We start from the raw sequence: 16,039 nt of genomic DNA, 5'->3' as shown, positions 1-16,039 counted from the left end.
TATGTTTATTTTAAATAATGGGACACCCTAATGTGGAATGGTTGGAGCGAGCAGGGCACTGCTTGGGATTCAGCATGTTCTTTACCATAGTAGGTTAGCAGTAGGGTGTGAGATAAATATCCTTTCCTGATCCTGCCACACTTTGAAAATTTAGACATGAAGGAACATAGGGAGCAGGATCTTGGCCATCCAGATAGCAGATATTGTTCTAAAAAAAATGACTCAGTTTATTGCTGGTCACAGATTGGACCAGAGGCTCTGTGGTGTTCCTGAACAAACCCGTCACCTTTACTTCCTGCTAGCCAAGAAGCAAGGTTCTAAGTATTGTTCTGACCCCTGCAGCTTGCTTTTCCTGTACCGAAAATAACGTAGGAAAAGCAGCTAGTGCTATTCATTTTATGTGGCCTGGGTTCTGACAGTCCCAAAGGTATCCTGGGTGAGTCACTTACGGGTTTGATGAAGGAAGTTTTAATCCAGTATTCCAATCAATTTAAAAGCTCTTAGTCTGCTTTTAATTTTTGAAAAGTAATTGCAACCCTTGATACAACCCTATCTTGTATTCCTCCTTAAGGATACTTAAGCAGCTGGGTGCTGTAGTAGTCAACTAAGCTCTGCCTTCCTGACAGATGTGGAACAGCTTCTTAATGAAAGTCAAGGCAGAAAAGTTGAATGGCTTGTTCAAGGCCATAGCATCATTGATAGTAGTGTTGGGGATGATACTTGTTGGACAGATCTGACCCAATAAATAAGTGCTGTCGTCTGTCCTAAAGGCAGTTTTTAAACGAACCGCGCACACATCTCGGTGTGCAACACTGGGAATGGGCTATCATCTTCTGCCCTTCTGTGGGGTCACCAGCTGCCTCCACATAACAATACAGATCTTGGATTGGTCATTTCTAATTCCTCTTTTGCAGCAGGGAAAGATGGATCGGGTGCTTCTCTCGATGTTGGCTACTCTACTAGGGAGGCAGAGGAAATAAGTGGTACTGATCACTTTATTTGGCCACTAGAAACAATCCCAGGACTACACAAAATCCCCACTTTCCCATTCCAGTATTAAAATGGTACAAATGTACCAAAAGGTCATTTAGATTTAAAAGATTTAAGAGGAACATAACTTTCCAGATATTCAGTCATTCCAAAGGACTGTCGATAAAGAACGTGGGCTATACACAGCAGAGCATATAAAGAAGCTCTGAGCTTGGGAGTTGGGAAGGCCCAGGTTTATAAAAAACAAGAACCACATCTTAAGACACTTGCTGCAGCACCTTGGGCAAGGTTTTTAACCTTAAGTCTCGAGTTCTTCATCAAAAACCAAGAACAAAAGCATTTATACCCAGGATTGCTTTGAGAATCAAGTGAGAATTTGTATGAAAAAGATGTTGCCGTGCTCCAGCACTATATTAAGTGTGAAATAGTGAGTAGGCTGGTCGCCTTTCCTGACTTCTCTAGTAGGACCACAGCACTTCTGAGGGGAGAGGGTAGATTCTCTTAGGAAGGATCTGCATTTATGCCTATGGAAGTCTCCCTACTTTTTGCCTGTTGTGATGAGGGATTCCATCCTAGGAGCATTAATTAGGGAAGAATTTATGGCCAACATTATTGAGACTGCTAAAAGTCATCCCAACTAGAGCCAGTAAAAATAAAGTAAGGGAGAATAGACCATTTATTTCCCACGTTCCTGGCTTTATCCTCCATCACTCTTTCCTGTAGCAGCTTCCAAATGAAGTAGGGAAATTGATTTACAAATTTAAGAAATTTTCTGCCCCAAACAAGCAACATCCCATCCTAGAAGAGCTAGATATGATATATGCAGGAGAACACAAGCCAGATAAGAAGGGACAGGAAAAAAAAAAATCTTTAGCTTAGAATCATGGAAGTAGCTTACGGGATTACATGTTTCATGCAGCCAAACCTGAACCATGTACAAGAACCTAGAGAATTAGTGCAGCAATTAAAAACAATTCTTTAAAAACTCAGGACCTTTATGACCATCCCACCCCATTTCTAGAATATTCTTTTTCTTTCCCCGAGAAGCCATAGGCAGAACTTCAAGGATCACTACACCCTTGACTTAAATTCCTTTTATAGGATGTACTGCGAAAGAGATAAGCTCTACCTAAAGAAAACTCAGTATATAAGGATTTGATTGTGAGATCAGATTATTTATTTGCGTTAACTTCACAAAAGAACTTACTACAGAGGATCCTTTAACTACAGAGCCCCCCTAAGTGTTTATGAAAGTTCAATCCAAATCTGTCTGTTGTGTTAAGTGAGTTTTTAAAACCTACTTCTTTATTTCTATGTGTTGTAGTTTAGACAATTCTCAATAATTTGTTTAAGGACATAAATTATCTTCCTCCCCTACTTTCTTGATCTCCCTGTTAGGAGAGCCTGAGTAATATTTAATGGTCAATTTTAAAGGGAACTCTTAAAAAACAAGAGGAAGAAAGACACATTTAGCATTTCCCATATACAATGTTTTATTAAGAAAAAAAAATGAACAAAATACATTCTTTCTCCATATGTACATTACATACAACATAATTCTACAATTAAGTGTTCAGCAGATCGCTCATTCGTTTATTCACAAAGTAGTGCTCACATATTCACCAAACCAGGGATCAGAAAATTATTTGTGCTCAAAAGAAAAAAAAAAACCCACAAAGAATTAAGTATTTTACTGCTCACAAGAGAAACAGGAAATGTTGGAGAGGTGGGGAGGGGGGAATGGTGTAAGAAAGAGGAGAAAAGAGTGTTCCGGGAAAAGAGCCCAGCACAGATGTCCCAAACCCTCAGTGAGACAAGATAATGATGTCTAGTGAGATCTGGTGTACTACAGTCTGACCTGTTTTCCAGGTGCAAGCCCACCTCCTATTTGTTTTGGCTTTCTACAGTTCCTCCTGCCTTTCATTGATGGCCGGGGCATCCTTGGATACAGCCCTGAGTGCATAGGTGCAGGGAAGCAGGATTCGAGCACTAGACAGACCACAGTGGTTTTTCTCTTCTATACAGTGATGAGTCCCATACTAATAAAGATGTGGGGTTCTGTCCAGGTCATCAATGCAAACTTCTTAAAGGGAGAAAGTTACCGGCTTTCACTAAGATCTTTATTTCTCATCCACATAATTTAACCTCTATTTCTCTAAGAGAAAAACTTTGACAGCCTGTGAAAAGAAAAGTACTTTTTTTAAAAAAAGAGACATTTGTAGTTTTTAAGCCATAAGGGGTAGTTTCTATCTGAAAGTTTCACCTTGTAAATGAAGATGACTCAGATGTTTATGTCAATACATAATTCTTTAGTCCAACCACTTGGCAGAATAACCTGTTAAACTGCAACATCTACCATAAGCAGGACAGCACACAACCAACAAAAGTGATTTTGTACTGGCAAAAAATTTCCCAAGATCCCAAGAGAAATGGGAATAACTTCAAAGTACATAAGCTTTATCCTTGACAGGCACCAATGAATGAATCTCCAAGTATTAACAATGAGACTACAAATAAAAGTTCTCTTGCAAAATCGGTTTATCACAAGCTTTCTATCATTTCTAGGATGCTTAAAAAGCTAAAGGAAATATAAAACTAAGAAGTGTCATTAAAAATTTTCAGCACTAAAAAGTCATATGATCTAGAAGTATGTCTGTCAGATCTAAGATCCATTACAATGTGTTGAGGTGTCAAGACAGATTTTGGAAAAAGGCTTCTGGCTATAGATTCCATGTGATTTCCCTATTGGGCCCTCTGTTTTCGCGGCTTATGGGCTCTAACTCCACCTCAAAGTATTAAAGGTTCTTCCTACTGGCTGTGGAAAAAGAGTTGATTCTTTTACCCTACCTTATCTCCAACTTGCCAGCAAACATGTTATTTTACACCAGGATGCCCAAGTCAATTAAAAAGACAAATATGACTCCATGTATTAAAGTCAGCTTTCTTTGATTGCCAGTTTCCCTCAAGTCAATTTTTTGAAAAACAAGACCCTACCTTATCACACATGGTCTTTTGAGTGCACCTAATAGAGCTTTATTAAGGACTAAATGCATCAAGCCCATATAGAAAGCTGATCAAACACACATATAGCTTTCTAAATTAAGAAGATCAAAATAATGACATTATTGTGAAACTTCTACTGGGCTGTATAATCCATGAGGCAATAATTAACACAAATCATTCCTTTCAAAAGGCACCTTATACATTCTAGAAGTTTAAGTTGGTTTGAGGACCACCACAAACACCACATCTCAGGGGCAGAGACAATTTCTTGAGAGAGGAAAAAAGCAAATAATGTTTTCCTCTGGCATACTTTCAACTGACAAAGCACTCATTTTGCAAACCAAAGACTAAAACAGCCACTTTGCTTTTGCCATCAGAAGGATGCAACTAGGTGAATTCTATTTTTTTGCTTTCCTCCATCCCAATTTAGTTGTAAAAACAAAATAAAGCCTTTAAAAAGCAGATGAGCTTCTTTTGCATATGAATTAAGACAGGTGTGGGCAGATATTCATTTCACTAAATCCCAATATCACCAAGTGGCAACAAGATTCTGTCCTTGTGATCACACAACTTGTAAACTTGACTTCTGAAGCTATTGAAGGGCTTTCATAGTGCCATCACATGCGTGCCAATGAGCTACCAAACTGACAAAAGCAATTTCAGGGCTTCTGGGGACAAGAGTCTGGGTGGCCTACCCTAAATGCAAGAGCAAATCCTTTGCATTTTGTACATTGAAAAACATTTTTCTGAGAAGGGGTCTGTGACAAAAAAAAAAAAAAAAAAGGTAAGAACTTCTATGACTTTTAATTAATGCTTCAGACAAAGGCATAATCATCTTAAAAGGAAAAAGATAAACAAAACCCAAATCACTTAGGATCTTGATGCCAAAGTCAGAATTCATACATTTCATGGAAAAAATAAACAAAGACCCTGAATTTATATATGATTAGTTTATTTTAAAACATGGGCACGAGCTTTATTCTAAGCAATTTAGTCTAGGATTTATGTAATCATGAAATGACAATTCTCCTTTTCCCCTCCCCTCTTCATCCAGCTAGAAAATGAAGGCTAACCAGATGCCAATAATTAAATGCAATAATTACTTTTTTTTTGAGAGCTGTTTGAAAATTGCGGTGGAGGGGGAGAGAATTTGGATTGGCTATTTGAGCAGCCACCTTAATCATAAATACAGGCCTGCTTAGTATATCAGAACACTTTTTCTTTGTTGCCAATTAATTTGGCATTCATTAAGCATCAAATGGAACTGAAGACTGGTGACATTCGCATTCATTAAGCATCAAATGGAACTGAAGACTGGTGATATTGTCAGGCTAGTATTTATGTGGCAGACAGCACAGAGATCCAGACCAACTGCCATGAATGCCAGCCACCCAGATGGTACACAGCTCACTACAGCACAGGGTTCCATAGACAACCAAGTTCTCTGGGACACCAAAATTTGCACAAGAAAAGTTTTATTTCTGTTTTCTATCATCAGCAAAGGTCTGCATGACTATTCATCAGAAAACGCTCTCACCTAGATCAGATCAAGACTCCACATCACCTGTGTCCCTGTCCCTTCATCAAGACCTCTAACAGCTATTTCAAGTACAAGACAAATAATTTCCACATCAGACCAGTAATGAAATGCCATTCTCCAAAGTTATAGTGTTTAAATGGACATTTTGGAGGCAAAAAAACAAAAAAAAAAAGTCCCTTAAGTCACCTCTTTTCATAACAATGCAGCACAAACTAGAAATTCCAGTTCCTTATTCCTACTAAATCATTTGTATTAATGTTTTCTAGTCCAAATTAAACTGGCTAATTATCTTTCTAGTGACTACTCAGAAAATTAACAAATTTTTCACAAGGAAAAGTTTTTTTTCTGGAGGAAGAAATAAAGTCAGTGTTAATTTCAATTACTTCTTGGACTAATACTTTTAGACCCCACCTTGCTCAGGGAAGAGTGCTAACATTCCCCAAAATGTAATCACGTGGAAATGCAGCACTCTTAGTGCCCAAAGAGTTCAACATTAAACCCAAAACATGGTCTTTCCCAATCCCTTGTTCTGCCTTTATGCTCTATTTCATATTTCTTGATAAGCCCTGACTCCTTCTAGATTCTTTCCTTGTCCAAATCTAGACTGGAGGATGAACAAATCCAAACTCATTACTGGAAGTGAAATTCTAAAATGGTAAGCAAGATGTTAGCTTTTGTATATGGTACCTCTGTTACCATTTTAAACATTCAGCATAGAGGAGAGCAGTATTGACCAGGTCACTAGCATACATATAATATTTTGTCCTCTAAAGTTTATTTATTTCTTCAAGTTCTTGTCAAAACAATCAGCTGTGTGGCAAATTAAAAAAACCATTAACATTTTTTTTCCCCTTGATCAAACCAGACAGTTTTTGGGGAAATGCTGAGATCTTATTTACAAATAACAAAATACTCCAATATGGAGGATGTATTAACACCATCTTTAATTCTGGGTTCCAGTTCAAGTTCTAGAAGGTTTTATTTAGGACAATAAACATAGATTATTATTTCCCCCTTGGAAGAAGTACCTCTTATTAGATCCCTCTGATTTACTGCCTTTATGCTATAGTTTATGAGTTTAGGGACACTGACACTTATCTGAAGATTAGAATCTTTGTTGAGAATAAGCTGTGGCCACCCAAAATTTCATCTACTATCAAAACTCCCTTCTATTCTTCTGGTGAAAGGGTACATATTTTTTAAAGAAGAAAAAAAATGAACCATTGAATATGATGACTAACTAATCCACAGCGATTTGTGCTGTTGCTCACATTTAACACTTACCAGAAATAAAAAGAAACAGTTCTCAAGTCACAGATCTCAAATCTACTTACTTTTGTGGCTAATTTTAAAGACAGACAAAATACCACTGACACTTAAAACCCAGAGGTAGTTTGATTAGAAGAAACATTATTAAAAACATAGGAACAAGAACATATAAGAAACTATACACCCCCTCCCCCCCATTGTGACTTGAGTTTCACTAACCTCTGATCTCAAACATACAAATTACTAAGATATAGAGCAAATGAGTCTTAAAAGCTAATGTTTTTTTTTACCTGCCCTGGGGAACTCTTATTATTACTAACTGACCCCACCTCTATTGCTTTTAGATGATTCCTAAATGTTAAGAAATATTTTCCCCGTTTATCTGCATATAAGGAAACGAAGGAAGCAGATTTGTTTCATCAGAACAATTGTTTCTATTTTCTTCTTCTTTTTTTCTTTAGATAGTTTCTCTCTTCTGGGCAATGCTGACAAGCTAGTATGGACTTGAGGAAACCAAGAAAAAAAAATCTAAGAGAAATAGGCTTCTCTTTAAAAATGATGTTTTTTTTGTCACTATTAAAACTTTTTTGTGAAATTTCCCAAGATGTTACCTCTTCAAAGAGACATAGGAAATCAAAATGATTAAAGCAAAAGGCAAATAATTAAGGGTTGCCTAATATTAAAAAAAAGCCATTATTCCCAGGAAACAAAGCTGCCAAACTAGCTTAGACATACAAGTCTGCTCTTTAACATTTAAATTTTCATCTCTAAGCTATAAAGACCCTCTCTATTTACAACACTGTATCACTAACTAAGCCTTTGGCTGAAGGAAATGTGAAAATTCCTAGGAATTTTAAACCTAGTGGAATGCAAATGGACTGAATTCAATAAAAGATATAATTGAGCCAATTAGGTGAATTCTTGAAGCGAATCTCAGGAAATAAGCAGACTAAGATATGGTTAACTGAAAAAGTTTTAATGAATAACTAGTGCCAAGAATGGTGTACTGCTGTACTAAGAGCCATTAATATCAACTCTTCAAGTTGTAGGTGTATAGTTTTGTGCTCTTCTCTGAATCACTAGAAATCAATCATTCCTCAAATGGTATTAAAAATGTTCAAATGGCTAAGGAGGTAAGTTCACTTTTACAATATTCAGCTTTTATGTAAATATTCTTCATAATACTTACACTTAAATGACCTACAATTACCATTTAGATCCCAAGTGCTGACAAATAAGATTACAGGATAAATCTACTACGTAACTACTATCACAAGGTAGAATAATACAGCAATCTTAAACCTGAAACACATTCCCTATGAACTACTTACATCCCCTACTAAGAGTAAGGGTTGGACATAATTTCTCTAAAAACTTCTAGCTCAACTTCTGAAATTTTATTTGTTTGTTTTCAAATTTCTATTCTCTGAAAAGGCATTTTCTCTGCTAAGTTATCCTGAGGTGGCCCTTATAAAGCAGACAGAGAAATTTTCTGGAATGATTAAGATGTCTACAAAATAATTCTTTTCCCCCCACTACGTTTAGTACCCATGAAAACCATTCAAGAATGCAGTCTTAATGGCTTAAATAAATCACCATGCTGTGCTATAAAATCAACACTATATTAATGTTTCCTATCCACTTTTATTAATGAAACATAGTTTCCTTATGCTTAGACACAAAGCTAGCCTAAGAAAATGATTTGTTTGATACGTACATTAATACTGATGGTCACATTTAACAAGAAGAGGTAGGTACATCAGCCTGAATTCCTTTTGCTCAACCAAAGAAAAGGTCAACTTTTAATTAGCCATGCTGGCCACATGAGGTCTCTGTCACTCTATTCTATAAAGCTGCAAGTGCAACTAGGATGTGTATCTGCAAATAAAACCATTTCTTGTAAAGCATAAAATCTGTAAATAGTTTCAGAGATCTGATTCATTCCTGGAAGAAAGTACCTATTTCATTGCAAAAATAAATGGGACTGAGCTGAAAGATATATACATTAGTTTTTGGAATAAAGTGATCACCAAGTCTGTTTGGGAGTATTACAAAAGTGTCACTCACTAATGCTTCTCCCATCAATATTGGAAGCACTAAACTAAGGAATTAGATCAAGTTGTAATTTACATAAGTTAGGCACTCTGAACAATATGTTTGTTATAACAAACTGGCTTCCCTATTTTAATTATAATATGACAATCATTCTTTTGGGGAAATAGACACATAACCCCTTCCACAGATACACCTGCAGGTTTCAAATCAGGCTTCATGTACAAAATGAAGACTACACATCTTCCTGAGATTACTTGGCATTATTAAACCCCCAAGCAGAGATATCAAAAATATCATGTTTTGATGACATCTAAGCAATGTCCCTTTCCCTGACTGCCTAATATTTTAAAATTTACTTGGAACCCACCACCTCACTGAAAGAAAATCATGTAAAAATTACATCAGAAAAGGAAAAGAATAAAATCCAAGTATAGTTCAGTAAAAGATGAAGCTAAGAAAAGCTCATCTGTCCCCCTCCCCTCCATAAAAGTGCTAAGGAAAAAACTGCAAAAAGATAAAAGATCACTAAGGATAGGAACTCAGTTTCCTCATCAAAACGATCCACAAATGAATTAATGAAATATAATAAAGATCCACAGCACTGTGATTATAAGCAATGGAGTGCAGCAGAATTTCATTTGGCTATATATCTAAAGTATCTTATAACTAATCATTTCATCAAGTGAAATAAGCCAATTCCTATTAGGGACGCTAAAGATTAAGCACCCAGTAGAATATAAAGTAACCATCAAGTTTAGGTATTTTTCTTCATCTGAAACAAAACTCAATGGGGTATAATGAAATCAATTGGTTAGTAGCAAAGCCCAAGTATTACGTTTCTAAATGGCATAGAGTACAATGAATTTTATCAAATTTCTCAAATGTGTAAGTAAACTACATTTACTCAATTGGAAAGCCAGTTGGTTTTGCAGACATAATTGATGATGAACCACATGACCATTTGACAGATAATCTATGTTACCATTAAGTTATTAAAATCTAAAGTAATTTCCCCCCCACAAAATAAGATGTATATCTAACTGCTTAATAAATCTCTGATTGCTCTGGGGTATTCAGAAAATTAAAAAAAAAACTTAAAGAATTAGAATCTATTGTAGTGAGAGGAAATGTACTGCTATTAATTTTCAAGAGAGGTAAAATCATGTGTTAAGGAGAGATTAAAAGAGGGACCTTTGAGTTTTATTCCTACATGATATTTTTTGAAAGCACAGGTCAGTTTCTTCTTTCCTTTCCAATACTGCTACCCAGGGACATAATTTCTTTAAGTGACTCTCATACTGAAGAGTAGTATCTCTCTTTTTTTTAATGTTGAGCCTGTTTTAGTTGAGCCTGCATAGTAAGTCATATGCTGTATACATACTATCCAAGGATGAGCATAAGGCCAAATGCAGGCTTCTTACATTATTTTCCATTGACTCACAGCACCACATATGAAAAATTTCATGGAAAAAAAAAGTTGAAGTAGAAAAACCTACTTGTCATACCTGTATTTGAATTTATTAAATGAAGTGATTTCTGCACCATTTCTTTTCTCCTATTTAAAAGAAGGGTCTAGGTACTCAAGGAAATGACTGTAAACTGCATTCCACTGGACAATGACAAAAAGAGCCTTTTTACCTTTTTAAACTATTTTCACAAATCAAGCACACAGAAACAAGTACAAGGAGTTAAAGGGTGGGTGGCTCTGCCAGTCCAAATGAAAAGCCGTGGCGCACAGAAGGGCAGGTTGCAGATGCTGCCCTGCGCGCTCCACAGGAGAGCGAGTGAGATCTATTTTAAAGTTACCTCATGGAGGCCCTTGGACTCGACAAGCAGGCTTTCTTCCTTCTTCAGCTATTTCTCAAATGGTTACCTTGTTCAAACTTGACCTCTACTTTCTCAGTTTAAAGCTTATATGAGCAAAAGCCAGATGTTATCAACATCAGTAACTACAAAATATACTGTATTTTAAGATGGTATGCCAAACTCAGCCAGGTGCCTGGGTCAAAGTTTCACATTCTAGTTGAGAAGAGCAGGAATCTGAGCCCTGTTTTTTTTTTTTTTTTCTCATATTGTACAATGTAAGACTCGAGTCAACATGGACATATACATTACCTTAACAAATACCAAGCATCCTGCAGAATTACATAATCGCCACGAAAAATGTCAGGAGTTAAAGCAAATGACACAGCTGCTTACAAGTAGCTGTGAGAAATAGAGTGAAGGAGCAAAGGGCACAAGAAACCAAAACAGCCAATTAAGACACACAAAACAGTCTGTTGCAGAAAAAAGTATTTTAAGTGGTGCCTATCCCATATGCCCTAACCATTCCCTCCTCAAGATAAAAAGGGACAGCTACCTGAATTTTTTTTTTACATTCAATAACTCTTAAAAGTCAAAGGAAAAAAAATTAAATGGAAAGAATACCAATTCTGTTTTATTAGCCTAATTAGGTAGAGGGTGAAGAAAGTGTGGTGAGCTGAGGGTATGAAGGAAGAGGGTCAAAACTTAAAACAGTGAGATCCCTTCAAAGATCTGCATCCTCTATCACTGCAACCTGTCAGTCAACACAGTCAAAATCCCAAATACTGAACGTAGACTTCTTTTCTTCATAGGTATGTGTCAAATGATTCTTCAGTTACAGTGTGATGAGGTCTACCAGGTTTCCTTTGGGAGGGGTCATGCTGTCTGGAAAGAAATTTACTAAGATATCAAAGAGCTGAGTTCTTTGAGCGTAGGTGTGATCCACGTCCGAAAAACCTAATGGGGAGAAGCACAAAGAAAACACATCCAATCTATTTGAGAACTCAACCCATGAGAGACAGTAAAAATAGTTCCAAACTCTCCTTGTCTGGGCCACTAAAATCATCAGACATAACTACTTCTCAATTTTCATACAAATAATATTTTCATACAAATAATTGTCATACAAAAAAATGTACATTCATGCTTGTTTTCAGACATACTAAAAATTAAGAAGGCTTATATAGTGAAGTTAAAATGAAATGAACTTCTGGGAATGGAGAAGAGGCTAAAAACCAGAAAAGTGTCAGCCAGAAACGGTTTTAGGAAGTTCTGAGAATGAAAATACACTTGGTTCAGGTAAAGATACTAAAAAATGACTGAAGTTTCCCCAAAGTGAGCAACAACTTATCAAAAATGTATTTCCCTTTATCTTTCTCTACTATTTAATTCTTGGATTTCAACTCATTCTTTAGTATTCAAAATGATACTCAATTTTTTTGGAAAATGGGTTATCTCAATGAAGGCATAAATATATCTGGCATTACTTAGAAATGGTACCACAAAAGAGCCATACAAATCATACTTTTTCATGTAGGCTGTTTCAAATGGATCAATTTTTATTCAAGTTTGGGAAGACCAGACTCAGGAGTACAATTATGAGTCTACTATATTTTACCTTACAAAATACAAGAGCAGAACATAACTTTGCAAGGATAATGGTTTCCTGCTGCAAGATAATCATTACAGCAAGATAAGTCCATTCAATTTTAAGAAAGAAAATATGGATCCAGTTTCTGTGTTCTAGTGTTATGGTATTTTGTGAAGAACAAATTACTCAATGACTAAAATGGACTTATAAGACTTGTGATTTTGATCTCGACGGTTTACTTTCAAGCTCTGTTTGTAACATAAAGGACTAATGCCGGGAAATCTCATTTTCCTCCCAAAATGGCACACCAATTGTTTCATCTATGCTTCCAGCATTCAATACTAAACCTATGGACACGAAATTTACCAAGAAAAGCACGAGGCTAAGTTTAGTCTGGTATTAACAGTAAAAAATGAAGCCTCAAGCATAGTAGTATTGTCATCTGTAAAATTCATAAACATTCATTTAAGACTGTTAGTATGCTTTTGCCAAAAGACACTGTGCCCCTTCCAGAAGTAGCAGAGAGAGAGAAAACACAGAGAGAATATACATTTCATTGAGTTATGCACTTAGGTAGCATGAGATAGTATTAACCCCTTATTAAATGTTATAGAATTTCAGGATTGTAAATTTTTCCAAGGATAGTGTGAAAACTGGGTAATACCAATATGCCCTTCAGGCTCTGGATTTTTCCTATTTGTCACATGCCTTGCAAAAAAACAAAACAATTTACTAAATCTCACCAGTGGTCTCCAGACTTTACCAGAATTCTACAGGACATAGCTTCCAAAAATGGGCTGAGTCTAATCTTAACACTCTTGCAAAGTCATTATTTTACCAAAAATAACCAAAGAAAAAGGCTCATATGTTATTTAACTGTTTCCCAAAGAAACTCACTTTGAAAATATATGACAATGACTAACATCCATAAACTACTTTCTACTCTTTCACCTTTATAAATACCGAATAGACAATGGAAAATATTTAAATATTATTTAAATCCGCCAAAGAAAAATGTATAATTTGGGTTTATATCTGACCAAGAAGAATCAGGTACATATTTAAAAAAAAAAAAAAACCTCACAAACTGGGAATGTAATTGAGGTCAGCAGTTTGAGAGTGAAGTAAAAGCAGTATTCATCAAAACCACACAGTATAAAGTGATGATGAGTAACATCTGATTTTAATTTTGTTTCTTGATAGTAAAAAAAAAAAAAAAAAAAAAAAAAAACAAACAAACAAAAAAAAAAACCGTCCAATATAAAATGAGATCTCTAATAATTCTAGAAGCTTATGAGGAGAAAGAAGTGTTTCATCTTTAGAACACAAGTATTCGTGAGGGGAGAAGGGGAGAAGAAATAAAAGGGGTGGAAAGAGAATTATTGTATCAAATGTTTACTTGTAGTAAAGCTGGCATGAAAACTCAATTCTTGAGCTCTCATATTGGATTTCTTCATGCTTTTCATTCAAATTCACCAGTGTTAAAAATGAGACATTACAAGTAAAAAGGACAAGGCAGTGGAAAACATGGTAGGGATTCTCCTCTTGTACTGTTTTCTTCTAAGCTTGTACTGTTTCATGAGCTGCTGTGGCCAACCTTCTCATATAGATAATTTGGTCTAAAATTTAAGTACTACATGTAGAGCAAACTAGGATTGCCTTGGTGCTATAATGAAACATCAGAATAACACATTGTGTGTTATTCTCACTATATGAGAAACATAGACAACTAAAGTGCTATAATAATAATAACTAATAATTACTATTGTTATTCTAATTACTGCTAACATTTATATAGCACTCTGAGGTTTGTGAAAACAGTTTACAAATATTACCTAATTTAATCCTCACAAAAATCCTGGAAAACAAGTTACTTTCATCTACATTTTACAGATGAGAATACTTTCCCAGGGTCCTAAAGCTAGAAATTATATGAGGCTGGATTCAAATTCTGATTTTCCTGACCCGAGGCCCTTCCCCCTATCCACTGAACAACCAGCTGATACCCCTGAGATAGTAAAAGAACAAGATAACCCTCAGAATACTATGTAGGATCTTTTCTGGAGTATTTGGGAAAACTGCATAGTATGAGAAAGCACTTAGTTCTGCATCAAGATAGAGACTATTCACAGCAATAAAGTCTCCCCAAAGTATCTGCAATGAATCTGGCTATGTTGGGTCATACCAAGGGGAATAGGAGATATTACTGGGTATAAAATACATTATCCATGGGGTGAAAACTAACTCTTTTGAGGCAAAATTCCTGGCATTTAAAACTATTTGCCACAATCACTTTATATCCAGTTACTATCTAGAAATGATTATTATCCTGGAGGCTCTAATAAACCAAATGAAGATATTTTAGCACGCAGACCATCTCCTAATATCATAAAAATTATGGCAACTGGTTGAGGTACTTTGGGCTCTTTTGCTAGACCACAACTAGGCACCAAGACACCCCATTTCTATTAATAAACATGCAGAGGGTACTTCCTAAAGAATGGGACCCAATGGTCTCTCATATAGCACTGAGTTAGAAAATTCTTGTGATTTCCCAAAGTGATGGGGAATCACAACTACTTTATTATCATATTTCTTAAGAACTCACCAGGACCATACTTTGCAGAGGCAGGTGTCAGACACTCCTGCAGCATATTACTTGAAATGAAGCTAAGGGCACATGGCTAAGGGTTTCTAGGTACTAGGGGAGGTTCCAAGCGTTGATTCTACAGCAGCCATTCACTACCTTTTTTCTCTCTCTATCCCACTAAAAACAGTGGAATGAAGAAAACAATAAAATGTAATCAAATTGTTTCAATAGAATAATGTGAGAAAAAAATGACATTTAACAGATGCCCCAAACTGTCATTTGCAATAGGTATTCCAAAAGAAAGGTAGTTATAAAATCAGCTAACCATAAGTTCACTTCTACTATAAAATTAATTCAATAGATCAAATATTGGCCAAATGCTAACACTAAATAATTCCTTAACAACAGTGGGTCAAGTTAAATTATTTCATGAATATAGTTTACATTAGTACAAGAAAGTTGTAGAATTCCAACATGTAGTGTCTAGATATTAATGATTAAAACTCAGAATAGTGAGATAGATAGCAATTAATGCATTTTCCTAATAATAAAAACTGAAAAAAACCCCCAAAAAACTACATAAGATATGAGTGCTAGATAATTATCATTATTAATAATAATAACATGTTAACATTTATCAAATACTACATGCCAGGTGCTGTGCTAAGCACTTAACAATTATTATCATATGAAAGATAGTGCTATTAAAATGCCCATTTTACAGTTGAGGAAACTAAGGCAAATAAAATGAAGCAATGTGTCCAGGGACACAAAGCAGTCTGAAATCAGGTCTTTCTGTCTCTAGGCCCAGCAGTCTATCCTGCGTCCCAGTTAGTTGGCCCCAGACTTATGATTTATAGCTTACAATATTACAAATAATTCATGTTTTGGTGTTGGAAACCATTAGCATAATATAATAACACTAACTAAAGCAGCTTAACAATGGAGACCTCAAAATGTACAAAACAGAGCTCTGAAAAAAGATATTTCTGAGTACTTTCAAACATTAGCTGGTAAGATCCTGAAGAATTGGTCTCCATGTCTGTCCTACATACACTCTTTGCTACCTTCAATTTCACTGCCCACAGAACAAGCTTCAACCATCTGCACACTTATCACAGTAAATGCATTAGCAATACTGCCGCTGGATTCCAAAGCAACGTGATACAAATTACTTTGTTTTGACCAAGCTTCTGTT

At 35.7% G+C, this 16,039-nt stretch overlaps 1 protein-coding gene across 5 annotated transcripts in view; it reads right to left on the bottom strand.

Moving 5' to 3' along the window:
- Positions 1-3,548: 3,548 nt before the first annotated feature.
- Positions 3,549-16,039, bottom strand: part of MKLN1 (muskelin 1) — a 289,454-nt gene continuing 276,963 nt past the window's right edge. For 3 of the 5 annotated variants that reach the window (XM_031941074.1, XM_031941072.1, XM_031941069.1), the window contains one exon: positions 3,549-11,617. In XM_031941074.1, the coding sequence (XP_031796934.1) occupies positions 11,496-11,617 (122 nt within the window). In that variant the 3' untranslated portion in view covers positions 3,549-11,495. Of the gene's footprint in view, positions 11,618-14,133; positions 15,019-16,039 lie in introns of those variants that run through there. The other 2 variants (XM_031941073.1, XM_031941070.1) reach the window with 2 other exon arrangements.

This window comes from Sarcophilus harrisii, chromosome 5 (genome assembly GCF_902635505.1).
Source record: "Sarcophilus harrisii chromosome 5, mSarHar1.11, whole genome shotgun sequence".
Taxonomy (NCBI): domain Eukaryota; kingdom Metazoa; phylum Chordata; class Mammalia; order Dasyuromorphia; family Dasyuridae; genus Sarcophilus; species Sarcophilus harrisii.
The sequence above is the reverse complement of the archived record's forward strand: the minus strand, read 5'-3'. Positions and strand labels throughout refer to the sequence as shown.